We start from the raw sequence: 14802 nt of genomic DNA, 5'->3' as shown, positions 1-14802 counted from the left end.
GGCTTTCCTCATAAACCATGTGAGCCTTTTCCATTGTAATCCCAGCATAACTGTGCGTGCATTAAAAGTGGTGTGCTTTCCCACGGTTTTATTTGTGATTCCAAACATGGCTAGAGCTTGGTTTGGAGCCTTCTCCAAGAGACATTAAACTCATCATGGTCTGTGGTTTGGGTTTTTTTCCCCTCCATTTTATATTTTACTAATTAAATTAGAGTTGCCTATAGACAAAATCACTTTCCATTGATTTATCCAGATAAGGTGAGTCGTGACAGATGGTCTAGTGGATTGACCAGAAAAACATGTTCTCTTCAGAGCTTTTCAACATTTTTGGTTTTGTTGCCCTGAAAAAAAAAAAAATTACTAAATGGTAACTTCAGGGCAAAAATAATGGGGTTGACTATTGTGTATTTTGTCTGGGTCTGATTAAATGAATTAAGATGATTGTTGTGATATAAAATATCTGTATTCTTTATAGACATTAATTAACCTTCCTAACATTCTTGTAAGATAGTTATGTACTAGAGTTCCCATTTTATGAAAATGGGACATGGAAACACCAGGAGAAATGTCCAAAATAAAAACGGGGAGTTAGAGCTCAGAAGCCCACTTTTCTAGGAAATGATCCTGTATTTCTACTAGAGCTACTAAGCAAATCAAAACTCTGAATAGCGGCTTAGTGGATTAGTCTGAAATGCTTGCGCGCAGCCTCAAATTTTAAATGTAATTATGAATATTGTATATATGTTGCTGATGCCTCTTCAGGGTATTTAAAGTATGTGATTTGTTTTTTTTTTAATGTGTTCCTTGCGTTTAACACCTGAAGATAAGATGAACACGAGTAAAAAGTCAGGGTGAGTGCAATAGCAGCACCACACTGTAACTAACACAGCCTGTCTATCTACTCTTCCTGTGCCTTTTTAAGATGCTGATATCAGCAGGAATTTTGAGTGTTTATGTGAAGGAAAAAAGGCAGGATAGGATAGGATAGGATAGGATAGGATAGGATAGGATACAAAGGAACAGAAGGAAGGAGTTGGAGATTTATGGAAAATGATTCATTCCGATTTACATTTCAGCTTCCCCCCACAGCAGAAAATAGTCTTTCACTGGCAGAAAGGTAGAGGCGAGAGGGCTTCCTGGTTCCTTTTCATCTCTGCTGCTGTTCGGAAACGCAAAGGTGCTCTTATCTCCATCCTCCAAGGATGATGTCGTGTAATTCTCATTTTTATGTTGATAAGATGGTAAGAGACTCATCTGTTGCTTTATGTGGTTCATCCTCATCATAAATAACTTTTTGATTTATTAGTCGTTATAATGGTGGCATTTTCAAACTAGTACTGCTTCATCTGCTAATTTTACATGATATTCTAGGAAAACATTATAATACATTTTTTTCTCTTTCTCCCAATTTAGAATTACAGCAAGTTCAGTGAACAGAGTGAAGTGTGATGTCAGCCCATTGAATATGGCTAGTTTGATCTGCTCGTATTCAGGATGAACTACACCACGGTTTCTCTTCAGCTTTTTTCTCCAGGGGATCTCATAGATGATCTTTTGTATACCATATATATTTACTACATTCAGTAATGACAGACGTGCCATTCAGAAAAATATCTTTCAGCTGCCATCACTCAGAGAATGTTCATACAATTGTTCTATAGTGGTTTTACATAATATTTTTATATACATTTAGATACAAATTATTAGAAAGCAGACATGAGGTACTGACTGTGTTTACCAGTAAGATATATTCTTTTAGATATCTTCTATTGTAACATTAGTTATAATATGCATCTGTAGTTTTGTGCATAGAATAATGAAACATTATGAATTCTTAAAACCAGTGTGTTATAATTGATGCAGTACATGCAGGAAGCCATATACCAGGGCATACTCTGTTTCTAATGGCTTTACTTATCCTTTCTTCTGTTCAAGACAGCCATTGCAATAACAGCATCATATCACAGCTAATATATTCTTCCATTTCTTGTACTTGGTTTTGTATGCTTTTTAATGCCTGCCAAGGTCAGTGGGAGCACTGTATATTCAGAGAAGGCAGATGTATGTTGGCTAAGTGCACTGGATTGTCTCCCCCTTTAGTAGTTGTCATGAGTTATTGTTACGGTTTGCTACATTTTCAAAGCCACAGGTATTCTTTAGCTCAGATTGAAGAGGGAAAACTGGTAATATTTTTCCAAAACTTGTTCTTGTTTCCAGCAGAGTAGTCTGCATTTCCAGTTTGAGCTGTGATTTGTTTGGTGTTGAAATCTTCAGCTGTGGCAGCTGAGAAATGACAGTAGAGAAACACATAAGGTGTGTGCCACATTTCAGCCCCAATTCTGGTGTGCAATACTATGTGCAAGCACACAAATGGGGTGGAGGAATTCACGGGCTGAGTATTTGCCTTGTAATTATGGATTGCCAGCAATCATATTAGATTATGCTATCATATCAGTACCATATTATGTGGAAATATGTATGACTTTTTTCTTCTTGCCTTTGTTTCTGTACATGAACACTAACAGTAAAATGTAAGAGCTGAGCAAAAACCAATCCAAAAAAGAGAAAGGATGAGGAGTAGGATTTTTCCTCATAGACTTAAAAGACCTATGGAAGCTAAAAGGTAAACGAATATGGCACAGCCATAATGGCCATCTTAGCACTACAGAGGGGAGAGAAGTACAAGGGTGCTTTGTGCAGCTGGAGTGCATAGGCAAAATCTCGTGCTAAGCATCCTGGTTTCGGCAGCAGTTGCAGCTGTGTGCTTGTGTGGGCTCTCCTTGCTCTCTCTGCCCAAAGCAGCTGCCTGCAGTAGATGAGGTGGCTCACGGAGTAGTTTTTGCATCTCTGCATACTTGTGTTAAGGTGTCTATAGGTTTTTTTTCTGATCTTAATGATTCCACACTACTAGAAGACAACAGGAGAGAGCCATGGGTTTTTTTATCCTTTCAGTTATAGGTGACTCTTGGAGTTATTCCCTACTTTGTCCCACAGATGACCAGAAGTGTTCTGTACATGGTCTGCTGAGGCTGCTTTCATAAATACTATGTAAAGGGTTGATTAGTAACTGTGAGCAGCTTGTTATACACAGGAGAAATCAGTTCTGTACATTGTCTCAAGCACATTCATTTCAGATGCTGTAGTTGATCGCAGGACTCATTACATCCTCAGACTCAGTAACAGGCTATAACATTTGATTAATAATTTTCTCAAACAGTTTTAGTAATTTATTAACAATTTAGAAACTATTTACATTGTACTTTAGTTGTAGAAGCATCAATTGTATCTCACAGCTGAATGGAGATCTCAACTGCAAACTGAATAAATGAATAAATGGTATCTTTTCTATTAAGTTCAGTATTTATTCTTTGATGGCTAAATGTTTTTTCTGAAAAATTACAGATAAGTTGATTAATGAAATATTGTTAAAAATAGGGTCTTCAGCAAAGATAGCATCTACTAGGAGACTCTCGGTTCTGTTCTGAATGATCTTGTAAATGGAACAACATGGATGCTTTTAAAATTCTTTGTAGCATTAACCCTTGATGAAATCCTCTTCATCTCTGCATCAAAGTAACAATTTTATAGTGCTAATCAAAATGGCTTCCACTTTCCACTGCTTTCAATAAGAATAACTTTTGCACAGCTAAATGGCTGTTTTGAGATGGACATTTATCTCCCATTAGCTCAAAGACCTTCAGTCTCATTTTAAAAAGTGTTTAATCAGTGTAAAACTTCAAATTCAAAATGTATTAATGATGTGATTACTACTTGATTGTCTCTCAGGGCAGAATCAGGGATGAAAGACATTTCTTCCCTTAAAACATCTAACCATAACTCTGAATTTCCTAACCTTCCAACACTGGGCTTTGGGATACTTTAAGGAGGCTTAGAGGTGATCTCATCACCACGTACCAGTACTTAAAGTGGAGCTACAAAGAAGATGGAGACTTCCTTTTTACAAGGATTCACATGGTGAGGACAAGGGGTAACAGGTACAAGTTACTCCCAGGGAGATTCCGATTGGACATGAGAGGTAAATTTTTCACAATGAGAACAGTCAATCATTGGAATAATCTCCCAGGGAAGTGGTTGACTCCACTACACTGAACACGTTTAAGACTCAGCTCGACATGGTGCTGGGCCATCTCATCTAGATTGTGCTAGAAAGGTTGGATCAGATGATCCCTGAGGTCCCTTCCAACCTCGTATTCTATGATACTTGCAATATTCCTGTAATGTACTCTACCTTATATAATTAGCCTAAATTTCTTTCTATTTCTGAGAATATGCGTCGTTAATTAGATTCGTTTTCCAGCAAGTGGCACCACTTGGGACAGTTTTTTCTCAGCAGAACAGAGCATTCAAGGGACCCATGAAGACAGCTGCCCTTTCAATTGCCTGTAAAATACCTGTACCACGTTTAAGCCCTGTCAGACCAGAACTGCTTTACAGAACCATGGTTAATGGGTGAGGGAGGGTCATTTCTTTTTTTACCATTGGCCTAGGAGGGCAAATTACTTCACTACTGATTCAGTTTCTGTTTCTCCATCACCACCCCTCTGAGCTATTGACGTTTACTAAAACTGGTGATTGCACGTTGCCTGTCTTCAAGTGACCAGGATGACATGCCATCAGATTTCATACACGAGTGACCGACTGCCAGGAGATCACTGCTGGTGGGCTGGGAGTTGTTTAGTGTCTTGCCTGGGTTGCTCTCTGCAAATCTCTGGTGATGGTGTGTTTGTTTCACTTGCAGAGTCAACTGACAAACAACTGCTCAGTTCTTCGGTGAAGATTTAAGGAAACACCCTAAACCTTCTTGATTAAGTTTAGAAGTTTACTATTAATTCAACCCTTTCCTCAAGGCTTCTTTGTATAGACTGCCCACTGGCTTCCTTCCGGCTCTCAGGAAGAATTACTATGTATGGAGCTTAACCCAAAACACCCCAATTAGCTTCATCAGAATAGAATAGAATAGAGTAACATAGTTCAGTTGAAAGGGATCTACAACCGTCATCTAGTTCAGCTACCGTTATCATAAAATAATAGATCGTTATAGATTAGAATAGAATAAACTATATTTATTCTTCTGATTCAGAAGGGTGAAGTGAGCCAAACTCACCCTGTGGCAAAGAGGCTGCATAAAGTCTGTGTGTCCTTACAGCAGTGAAGGCCCTGGACTCACTATCTACACGCAGGTGAATTACAGCCAGTAAGAATAAGGGGTTTAGTTACTATGCCCTCCTGAGGCAGATGTTCATCTTAGTACCTTCAAGCCTTATTTACCTGAGCATCCCTAGGGAGTTTTCAGAATAATGCAAAGTTTTATTAGCTGTGCTTGCGTACAGAAGCTTGTGCAGCATTAGCAATAAGGGCAGAGTCCTGCAAAGTGCAGGGGTATCTCCATTCTAAAGGTGTGAGAGAGACTCTGCACACCGCAGCAGAGGCTTGAGGAAGTGTCTCATTTACTAACAGGTTTCAGCTAATGAAACCAATGAGTTTTACTACTCTGAGTTGTAAGCAATTCTGAAAATCTAACCATTCACTTTGATTCCTATATGTATATCTAGATGCTCAGATTTTACATTCCTAAATTCAAAATGTATGAATCATCTAGCTTATGAAAATCAGTGCTTCAATTTTGCACATTTTGGTGTATTCTGCACTTAATAGGAAAATATTAATACAAGATTGTTTTCAAGAGATGGCCCAATATTTTTAGTGATGTTGTATTTGCTTGATGTGTTTAGGAATTTTTAGCTATTTTTAGGAATTAATTCTAAATGTTAGATAGTACATTATGTGAATGAAGAGTTCTCTGCTAAATTTAAGATGTGCTAATGGGAGTATGTTAAAATGGGGATCTGATCATATGTTTCTTACAGAATTTGTGTTTCACACGTTCCAAAACAAAGCAAGCAATGAGGAAAAACAATAGAGTGCAAACTGATGTTAAGAAATGAATATAGTGACAATTATAAATTAGGCATAAAATATGTAATAAGGAAAAGACTGTTAACATTATATTTATGCAAATTAAATGTTTCTAATTCTCATCATATGTCTTTCATTTTAAAGGTTATTTGCCCTGATTCTATGATTCAAGTGTCACAAGGTCTGACTTTAGCTGCTTTGACATAATTCATTTGACAGCTCTGTGTGTCATAAATATATAATGTAACAAGGAAAGGTATCTTCACTGTTGAATGAAAACATTAATGCGTCAATACTGTGTGTGATACTCTTTGACATTTAGCAGTTACAAAAATAAAATACAGAGTATGCCTTGAAAATATGGCACTCCTATTTTTGGAAGATACTTTCTTTGTCTACAGAAAGTAGTGTCTCATAAATAAATGAAGGAGTGCAGTTCCAGAGTGGATGCTAAATGGTGCTTTCATCATTAAGATGGATTTTTAGTAAAGATCACATAATTTGTATGTTTCCATATGTTTTACAATGCATTTAATTATTTTTTCTTGTTTCATTTCTCTGTATTAGCATATGCAACAATAAATTTATATGGAAATAAATTGGAATATGAGACAATTTACATGTAGAAGGAAGAAAATGCCCTCATTATTTCAATACTTATCAGGGTGGGTTTTTTTTTTTACATTCCATACTAACCAGTCTGTAATGAGATACGTTGCCTTCTCCAACCTCAAAATGTATTAAATCTTAATCATGAAAGAGGAGAAATTGCATTACATTCAGAAGTTTGGCTTCCTCACAGTTCTTAGGGGATTATGGCATCTAACAGACGTTTTTACCTCCGTAAGATATACAGAAATCTTGGGCCAATTTTTTCAATATTGCATCTATACATGCACAGTCGTTCGAATACGTCTTTTTTAATTGTCATTTGCCTCTACAGATGGTGCACCTCATATCCAATTTGCACATACTAATGGTATTGCTTATATAAAGTCTGTAGCTTATCCCAGTAGAGAGGAAATTATGGGTAAACCCTCCCACCCCCCAGTAAATGTGATGGCATTACTACGAAATAGATTGACATATCTTTAAAAATTTGGCCTTGAAAGCAGCAGCTTAATTTTTCAAGCCTGGTAATTTATGAAAGCATTTGCCTCTACCAAATTTAATGCAACGTCTACATTTATGATTTTACAGTGGCTTGCAAAAGTATAAACAATTTGTGGTGCCATAAAGTCCTAGTTGCTATACAGCTAAATATTCTTAATGATATTCTTAATGATAAAGGCTATTTTGTGGAGCTATGTTTCTCAATTACACTCACACAATGGCAAGGAAACCACTTTGGAGTGAGATGGCTGAGCAACCTTATTCTTTTCCTTCCTTGATCTGGAGTGTAGAAGTCCAAGACCAGCTCTTACCAGGGACTTGAAAAGTAGCTTGGGGAGCAACTCCTTCCCTAAGGGGAATCCTCTGGCTCACGTCATTTCAGGAGAGCATGACATGCAAAAGCAGAGAAATGGTTGTTTGGTTAATTTTTTTCTGATGTGCTTTCCAAAAATAGAGAGACCTTTTGTGGTGGATACATTCAGGTGATAAAGGATTGAGGAGAATCGAGGGAGTGGCTCATAGTGCTGCACAGGTTGTCATAAAAGTCCATGTTGTCACTTTCACTGACTCGGTGATGGTAGATACATTTTATCCCCATTGTGCTTTGACTGTGATGCTGTCATGGTTTAAAAATGCAGCCAATTCTTAGATATTCTTAAAAACTCCACAATGCTGAATTAAGCTGTAGTCTGTACATTCTCTTAAATCCCACAAAGTATGTCCCACTAATTGGATACACTGTCTTATATTCCATTTGAGAGACAAAATTGTTTAATCCCTTAATTGTTACTTACAATTAATAGTTGTAAGTTTTTGCTGAAGGTACTTTTTGCACATTTTTTGCTTTGCTGAGTAAATCACAGACTTTATACAAAGCAAGCTATCAGCAAATATGAAACTTTTAGGCTGTCATTTGTAGACTGAGGTAGTACAGTTAAAAATGCTTGCTGCTCACCAGTTCAGGAAATGAGATCTCTATTAGTAGACAGGCAAAGTGGCAGAGCATCACAGTGATAGCACAAGAGGAAATGGCCTCAAGTTGTGCCAGAGGAGGTTCAGAGTGGATATTAGGAAAAATTTCTTCACCAAAAGGGTCGTCAAGCATTGGAACAGGCTGCCCAGGGAAGTGGTGGAGTCACCATCCCTGGAGGTATTTAAAAGATGTGTAGATGTGGTGCTTAGGGACATGGTTTCGTGGTGGACTTGGCAGTGGTAGGTTAACGGTTGGAGTCAATGATCTTAACGGTCTTTTCCAATCTAAATGATTCTATGATTCTGTGATTCTACGATATATAACATCCCTTGCATGGCTTCAGATTTGAACTACTTGCAGCTTCTGGCATGATTGAACCAGTAAACGAGTAGAAAAAGTATATGATTTTAGAAACAGAGGACTAGAAAGGACCTGTTCCATCACTGAGTTGTATTTTCTGTGTGATCTGGTAACCATGTTTTGTAATGTCAAAGAATGATCTTTAAACCAAAGTCATGACTGCCTGGGACTTGACTTGCTGTTTCAAACATTTGAAGCCTGAACAGGCCATAGTAATTATAGGAACAATTAATCTGTGGTAGTCTGCAGATGGAGAGAGTATTAACCAAAGAGCAATCGTACAGCCCCACCATGAAGTACTTCACACACCACCACTCATGACTGATTACCTGCCCTGTTCCTGATGACTTTCATACACACATTCCTCATGCAACCTCTTCAGTCTGTGAACTGCTGGGACAGACTGTAAATCCCTCTATGAGCTGGAGGGAGCAAGATCCCTGTCTTTTTTTCCTCTGAATAGAAGCAGGAAGGAGCAAATGATTTTTGCTAATTCAGTCTCGAGAATTTGCTAATTCAGTCTTGAGTCTTCTGTAAGGCCTTTGACTGACACGGTCCCCCACAATATCCTTCTCTAAATTGGAAGGATATGGATTTGATGAGTGGACTGTTCAGTGGATAAGGAATTGGCTGGATGGTCACATCCAGAAGGTAGTGGTCAAAGGCTCAATGTCCAGATGGAGATCAGTGATGAGTGGTGTCCCTTGGCAGTCCATATGGGGACCAGTACTGTTTAATGTTTTCATCAATAACACAGACAGCAGGATCGAGTGCACCATCAGTAAGTTTGCAGATGACACCAAGCTGAGCGGTACAGTTGACATGCCTGAGGGACGGGATGCCATCTGGAGGGACCTGGACAAGCTGGGGAAATGGGCCTGCGTCAACTTCCTGAGGTTCAACAAGGCCAAGTGCAAGGTCCTGCACCTGGTTTGAGGCAATCCCTGGTATCAGTACAGGCTGGGGGATGAAGGGATTGAGAGCAGCCCTGCTGAGAAGGGCTTGGGAGTACTGATAGATGAAAAGCTGGACATGAGCGGGCAATGTGCTCTCGCAGCCCAGAAGGCCAGCCATCTCCTGGGCTGCATCAAAAGCAGCATGGCCAGCAGGTCGGGGGAGGTGATTCTGCCCCTCTACTCTGCTCTGGTGAGACCCCACCCGGAGTACTGCATCCAGCTCTGGGGTCCTCAGTACAAGAAGGACATGGACCTGTTGGAGAGGGTCCAGAGGAGGGCCACAAAAATGACCAGAGGGCTGGAACCCCTCTGCTATGAGGAAAGGCTGAAAGAGCCGGGGTTGCTCAGCCTGGAGAAGAGAAGGCTGTGGGGAGACCTTATTGTGGCCTTTCAGTACTTAAAGGGGGCTTATAAGAAAGATGGGGATAGTCTTTTTAGCAAGGCCTGCTGCGACAGGACAAGGGGTAATGGTTTTAAACTAAAGGAGGGTAGATTCAGACTAAACACAAGAAAAAAATTTTTCATGATGAGGGTGGTGAAACACTGGAACGGGTTGCCCAGAGAGGTGGTAGATGCCCCATCTTTGGAAACATTCAAGGTCAGGCTGGACGGGGCTGTGAGCAACCTGATCTAGTTGTAGATGTCCCTGCCAATTGCAGGGGGGATGGACTAGATGACCTTTAAAGGTCCCTTCCATCCCAAAGCATTCTGTGATTCTATGATTGTTTGAATAAAGGAATTGGCAGGTCGCATCCATCCTACGTGCTCTCTGTGACAAAGGGAGAAGTGCAATGTTTTGTTAGTCCTGCAGTTTTGAGGAGGACTGTCTATTTCTATACAGCACAAATCAGACACTGAACATCATGTCTGCCTTAGGATCTAGCTCATCTGTGCTATCAGTGGTGTTATTTTCCTGTAATGTCTACAGCTGATTTTCCATTCTGCCGCTGTGGACCTGCTGTGTTTATATCTCTATTAGAAAAAAGTCCTTTTTAGAATATATTTTAAAATAGCATTACAATATGTCCTATCCAAGAGAATTTAGTAGTCACAGTACTGGAACTGTTAGTTGATACTCCAGTGTGGTTGTACTGATACCCCAGTGCAAACTAATAATTTCAATCACCCTCAGCATTTTGCTTCAGGTTCCTATTTCTCTTTGCTCTCTCTGTGACTGTTTTTAAATCTCTGGAACTTCATTCTGTTCTGTTTTAGCTTGGTTCCTATAGCCAAATTCTTAATTCAGAGTACTTCCATAAAGGAAGATATGTTTTGAAAGAATGAGAGCAATCCTAACTGATAAGAAAAAAAAGTGTACTTTTTTCATCTTGGAGTGTTTCCAGATTTGAAACAGGTTTTGGAGTATTACATTTGCAATCTGCAATTTGGGATCATTTTCATTTTATTTTCAGTAGTAAAATTGTGTTTAAATCTGCCAGTCATAGCTCAGGTTCAGTGCTGGCCTGGCTCCACTCTTGCCCTCATTTCACAGGTCTCCAGTATGCCTCTTCTCTTCAGTTCCCAGTCCCATGAAACAGATACGGTGACCTGTAGGGGACCGTGATACTCTGCAGACCAGGGGATTGCTTGCTTCGCTCCTTCCTCCTTCCTATCTCTCCTATCCGCAGACAATCTGCTCTACAGACTGCATAGCACCAGCGCTGGTGGGTGACCAAACCACACATGAGTGAGTGCAGATGCGGACCTGGAGATGACGGCTAAGGTGCTGGTGGGCTGTGAGGCTGTGGTGCATAGGACTGGGAGGAGAAGGGCACTGAGGTGGGCAGTGGGGCATGGGAAAAGAGTATATTGGGGAAGAAATCTCAAGGGAATGAGACTGGTGATATTGTGCGTGGATGAAAAAGCTGAAGAGCACATGGTACAGCTGGGAGGTCAAGCTGCATGGGTGTGCGCGATGTAGGAGAGGTAGACCACAAAAACTTGAACCAATTGCTGTTGGCGGGCCCTTGATCAGCATGCAAGGTCATTTTCTTCAGAAGTGCAGTCTGCCTCACAGAAGGATATTTTCTCCACACTGCCGTTGATCCTGCTAATGTGGTTTTAACAGCATTTCAATTATTTCATAGCAAGAAAAGTGTGGCGTTTTTTTTCTAGAGTAAGACATTTTGTCTTTTGGTGCAGACAAAGTGCAGCATTTATAGGTGTTTCATCCATATAAGCAGGAAGTACATGTGTAAGCAAGCTCACATCTGCCTCTTTTCAGTCTTACAGGCTACACCTTTTCAGAGAGACAGGTGGTCCATGAGGAGGAACAGGTGTACCCTGAGCATTGCCACCTCCATGTTATGGACAGTCATTGCAAACAATGCACTTAAAGCACTTCAATCATTTCTCCATCAATGTTGCCACTCAGATACTTCATCAGGAACCAGCAGGGGTAGTGGCAGATCTGTTCATGGCACACGTCCAAGAAAATTTAGGATAGGACTAGAAGTGTGTTAACCAAAAGAGAGAAAGGTAAAGGGGAAATACTTTCAGTTAAAAGATTAATTTGAAGCTAGGAAAATAGTTTTAGAATAACCAGTCAGTTAGGACTAGTCAACTGTTAGCTATGAACAATGTTGATGATAGAGTTTCATGGGGACATGGCACCCTGTGCCTTGGTGTGTGCCACCACTCTGCCCACACAGGGGAGCGCCAAACCAGGTGGAGCAGTAGAGAGACGTCTTTAGTACCCTCCCTGCACCCCACAGCTGCACTGGGGTACGCCCAGTGATGTGCGGGCACTACACAGAGGACTACTGCAACCCACTTAGCCAGGGCAGCCAGGCGCTAGTGTAACCAGAGACATTATTGCACTGTTTATCAGGAGAGAGACATCCTTGTGGGTTTGGACAGCTCCTGAATCTGCCTTCTACATGGTCCTCAGCTTAGAAAGTCAACGCCCTGACTGCCTGGGCTGTGTGCACCAAGGTGTGGTCTGAGAGCTTAAACTGAGCATTGCCAGATCAATGAAATCTACTGTGCCCAGGTCTGGGCTTCCCAGTAGAAGAGATATGGCCATATTGAAGTGAGGCCAGCAAAAGCCACGAAGCCTGACATAGGAGGAGGGGCTAATAAAGCTGGGGCTGTTCAGTCTGGAGAACACAAGGCTCAGGGGGATCTTATCCATGTGTATAAATACCTGATGGGGGCAGTAAAGGAGACAGAGTCAGACCCTTCTCAATGGTGCCCAGGAACAGGACAAAGAACAAGAGGAACAAACTGAAGTACAGGAAATTCCACTCAAATGTACCTTTACTGTGAGGGTGGTCAAACACAAGAGGAGGTTGCTCAGAGAGGCTGTGGAGTCTCCATCCTTGGAGATACTCAAAACCCAACTGAACATGGCCCTGAGCAACCTGCTCAGTGAGCTTGGGTTAGAGACCTCCAGAGGTATCTTCCAACCTCAGTGACTCTCTGAGTCTGTGTTCCTGGTGGACCACAACGACTTTGGCCAATTAAAGTGTGCCTTTCTGCTACATGTGCTGGATGCCACCCTGCCTTTCACCAGCTCTCATACAGCGACCTGCATGGCAACCCTCTCCCCTCTCCAGAGCGGCAGCAAAGGCTGATGTATCTGATACTACTGGTCTTAAACACTGGCTATCAGCCAGTATGGAAACAAGCACACAGGCAGATGGGGTCTGGACAGTCTTATGTGAATATTACTCAAATATAAAACATATCATGGGTTGCGGAAGCCCCGTCTCCCAGCCTCAAGTTCACGAAGGTAGGTACTGAGGACTTTTTTGCTAATAGAGTAAAAAGGGGTCTCTCTTTCCTTTTCAAAACACAGCTGGAGAAGGGCTTAGGCTTTCTGTGCCCTTTCACATGTCATCATGGTTCAAACAACCTCCTGAAAGCTGAGGTGTCCAGATTTAATCACTGTTTCTGTCTGGATGTTTTCATCCACACATTTCATATTCCTCCCTTGCGAAGGTGCCTTAACTCTTCTATGATTTCTCCTTCCTATGGATGTTACTCTGCTGCACAGAAAAGAGGGCAACAAGATTCACTGGGGCCAAGGACAAAGGCAACAGAGGGCATGAACTGGTGATCTAAAGTGAAGTTCCTAGCATCTGTTCTTTGTAATAGTGGTTTAACATTAAATATATAGATTGTCCTGGGAGGAGGGATTGGTGCCCAGGAGCTCCACACTCATTTGACTTTTCCCAGGCACTAAAACAGAGTCAGTCCTTTTCCCAAACTGCCCATTTCAGGCTTGAACTCTGTGGCATAGCTTTGGTGGAAGGTATCCTCATCCACCAGTGGGCAGGATATTCCCCTGAAAGTAAAATGGTAGATTTGAATCTTATCAGCCTGAGAAGGAGATTCTTTCTGGATTTCTCATCTTATATGGTAAAAACTGGGCTATTGTACTGAAGAAGCTGCCCTAGCTTATGTCTGAAATGAGGGCCACCACTATGTTTTGTTAGCTCTCTGCTGTTGAGATGGTAGAAACACTGAAAGATCGAGGGGGAACGTCTTTACATTTCTGCAAGGAGTAAGGGAAGTGCCTTGCTGCTTGGCCTGGTCAGTGGTGGGACAACCTGGGTGACATCAGAGCCTGGGTACTAGCTAAAAACAAATAAACTGTTCTAATACTGTGGCACCCCCCAAAGTCAGGAGCAACTGCCAAAACCTTTACCAGGCATTGGAGGTGCTTCCTCTGCCCATGCAGCTGTCAAAAAGGATCTTTCCACAGAAATACTATTTCCTTTAGCAAGTACCAGCAAAAAAAAAGTGATGTTTAATTCTGTGATATGTAAAGTGTGTCTGCATCAGTGGTTTCTTCCCCATGGAAAACAGCAGGTAAGCTTTGGTGAGAGTCAAGCTTAGGCTTTTTTTTTCCTCTCCAGTTTCCTGGCATTTGTAAATTTAAGATAGGTCCTTAATGTTATATTAACATAGATTTTTATGTGTCAATTAACAGATAAATTCATTATGAAAACTCATTTAGGAAAGGGCTGACACCAGACAAAGCCTTGAGGCAGCTGTGGAGTGCTGGGATGCAACATCTGCTCCGTCAAATTGCACTCAGATGCTCCCATTCCTTGGCTGTTTGCAGCTGCCCCGCAGCATCTCAAGCAACTACTTACCTCCCTGGGACATACAAGTTCGGACACAGACCCACAAAGGCCAAATGTCTCCATTAATTCTCCCAGGCATAACCAGCTAAAGAAAGTTGTCAAGATGCACAATGCTTTGACATCGTGAAATAAAAATGTGAACAAGCTACATGCCGTGTTGATTTGTCATGTAAGGTTTGCTTTTGTTGATTTATTTACTCAGTATTGAATTTGACATCCATCTGAAATATTGAATCTACCTTTGGAGCCCACCTATTTTGTATGTTATGAACCTCATTTGGTAATTTAGCTAATGTAAAAATGCCTTCTGGTACCAGCAGTGGTGCTTCTTATGACATAACAGAAACTGACTCAGAAAGTAGCATATGCT

General features: G+C 41.0%; 1 protein-coding gene across 1 annotated transcript in view; it reads left to right on the top strand.

Moving 5' to 3' along the window:
- Nucleotides 1-3336, top strand: part of SLC26A7 (solute carrier family 26 member 7) — a 73132-nt gene extending 69796 nt beyond the window's left edge. The window contains exon 18 of the mRNA XM_009469286.2: nt 1414-3336. Within this exon, the coding sequence (XP_009467561.2) occupies nt 1414-1449 (36 nt within the window). The 3' untranslated portion in view covers nt 1450-3336. The remainder of the gene's footprint in view (nt 1-1413) is intronic.
- Nucleotides 3337-14802: the final 11466 nt, after the last annotated feature.

This window comes from Nipponia nippon, unplaced genomic scaffold (genome assembly GCF_047370975.1).
Source record: "Nipponia nippon isolate SJK-2023a ecotype South Korea unplaced genomic scaffold, ASM4737097v1 scaffold_1, whole genome shotgun sequence".
NCBI classification, from domain to species: Eukaryota; Metazoa; Chordata; class Aves; order Pelecaniformes; family Threskiornithidae; genus Nipponia; species Nipponia nippon.
This window is presented reverse-complemented; position numbering and strand designations above follow the sequence as displayed.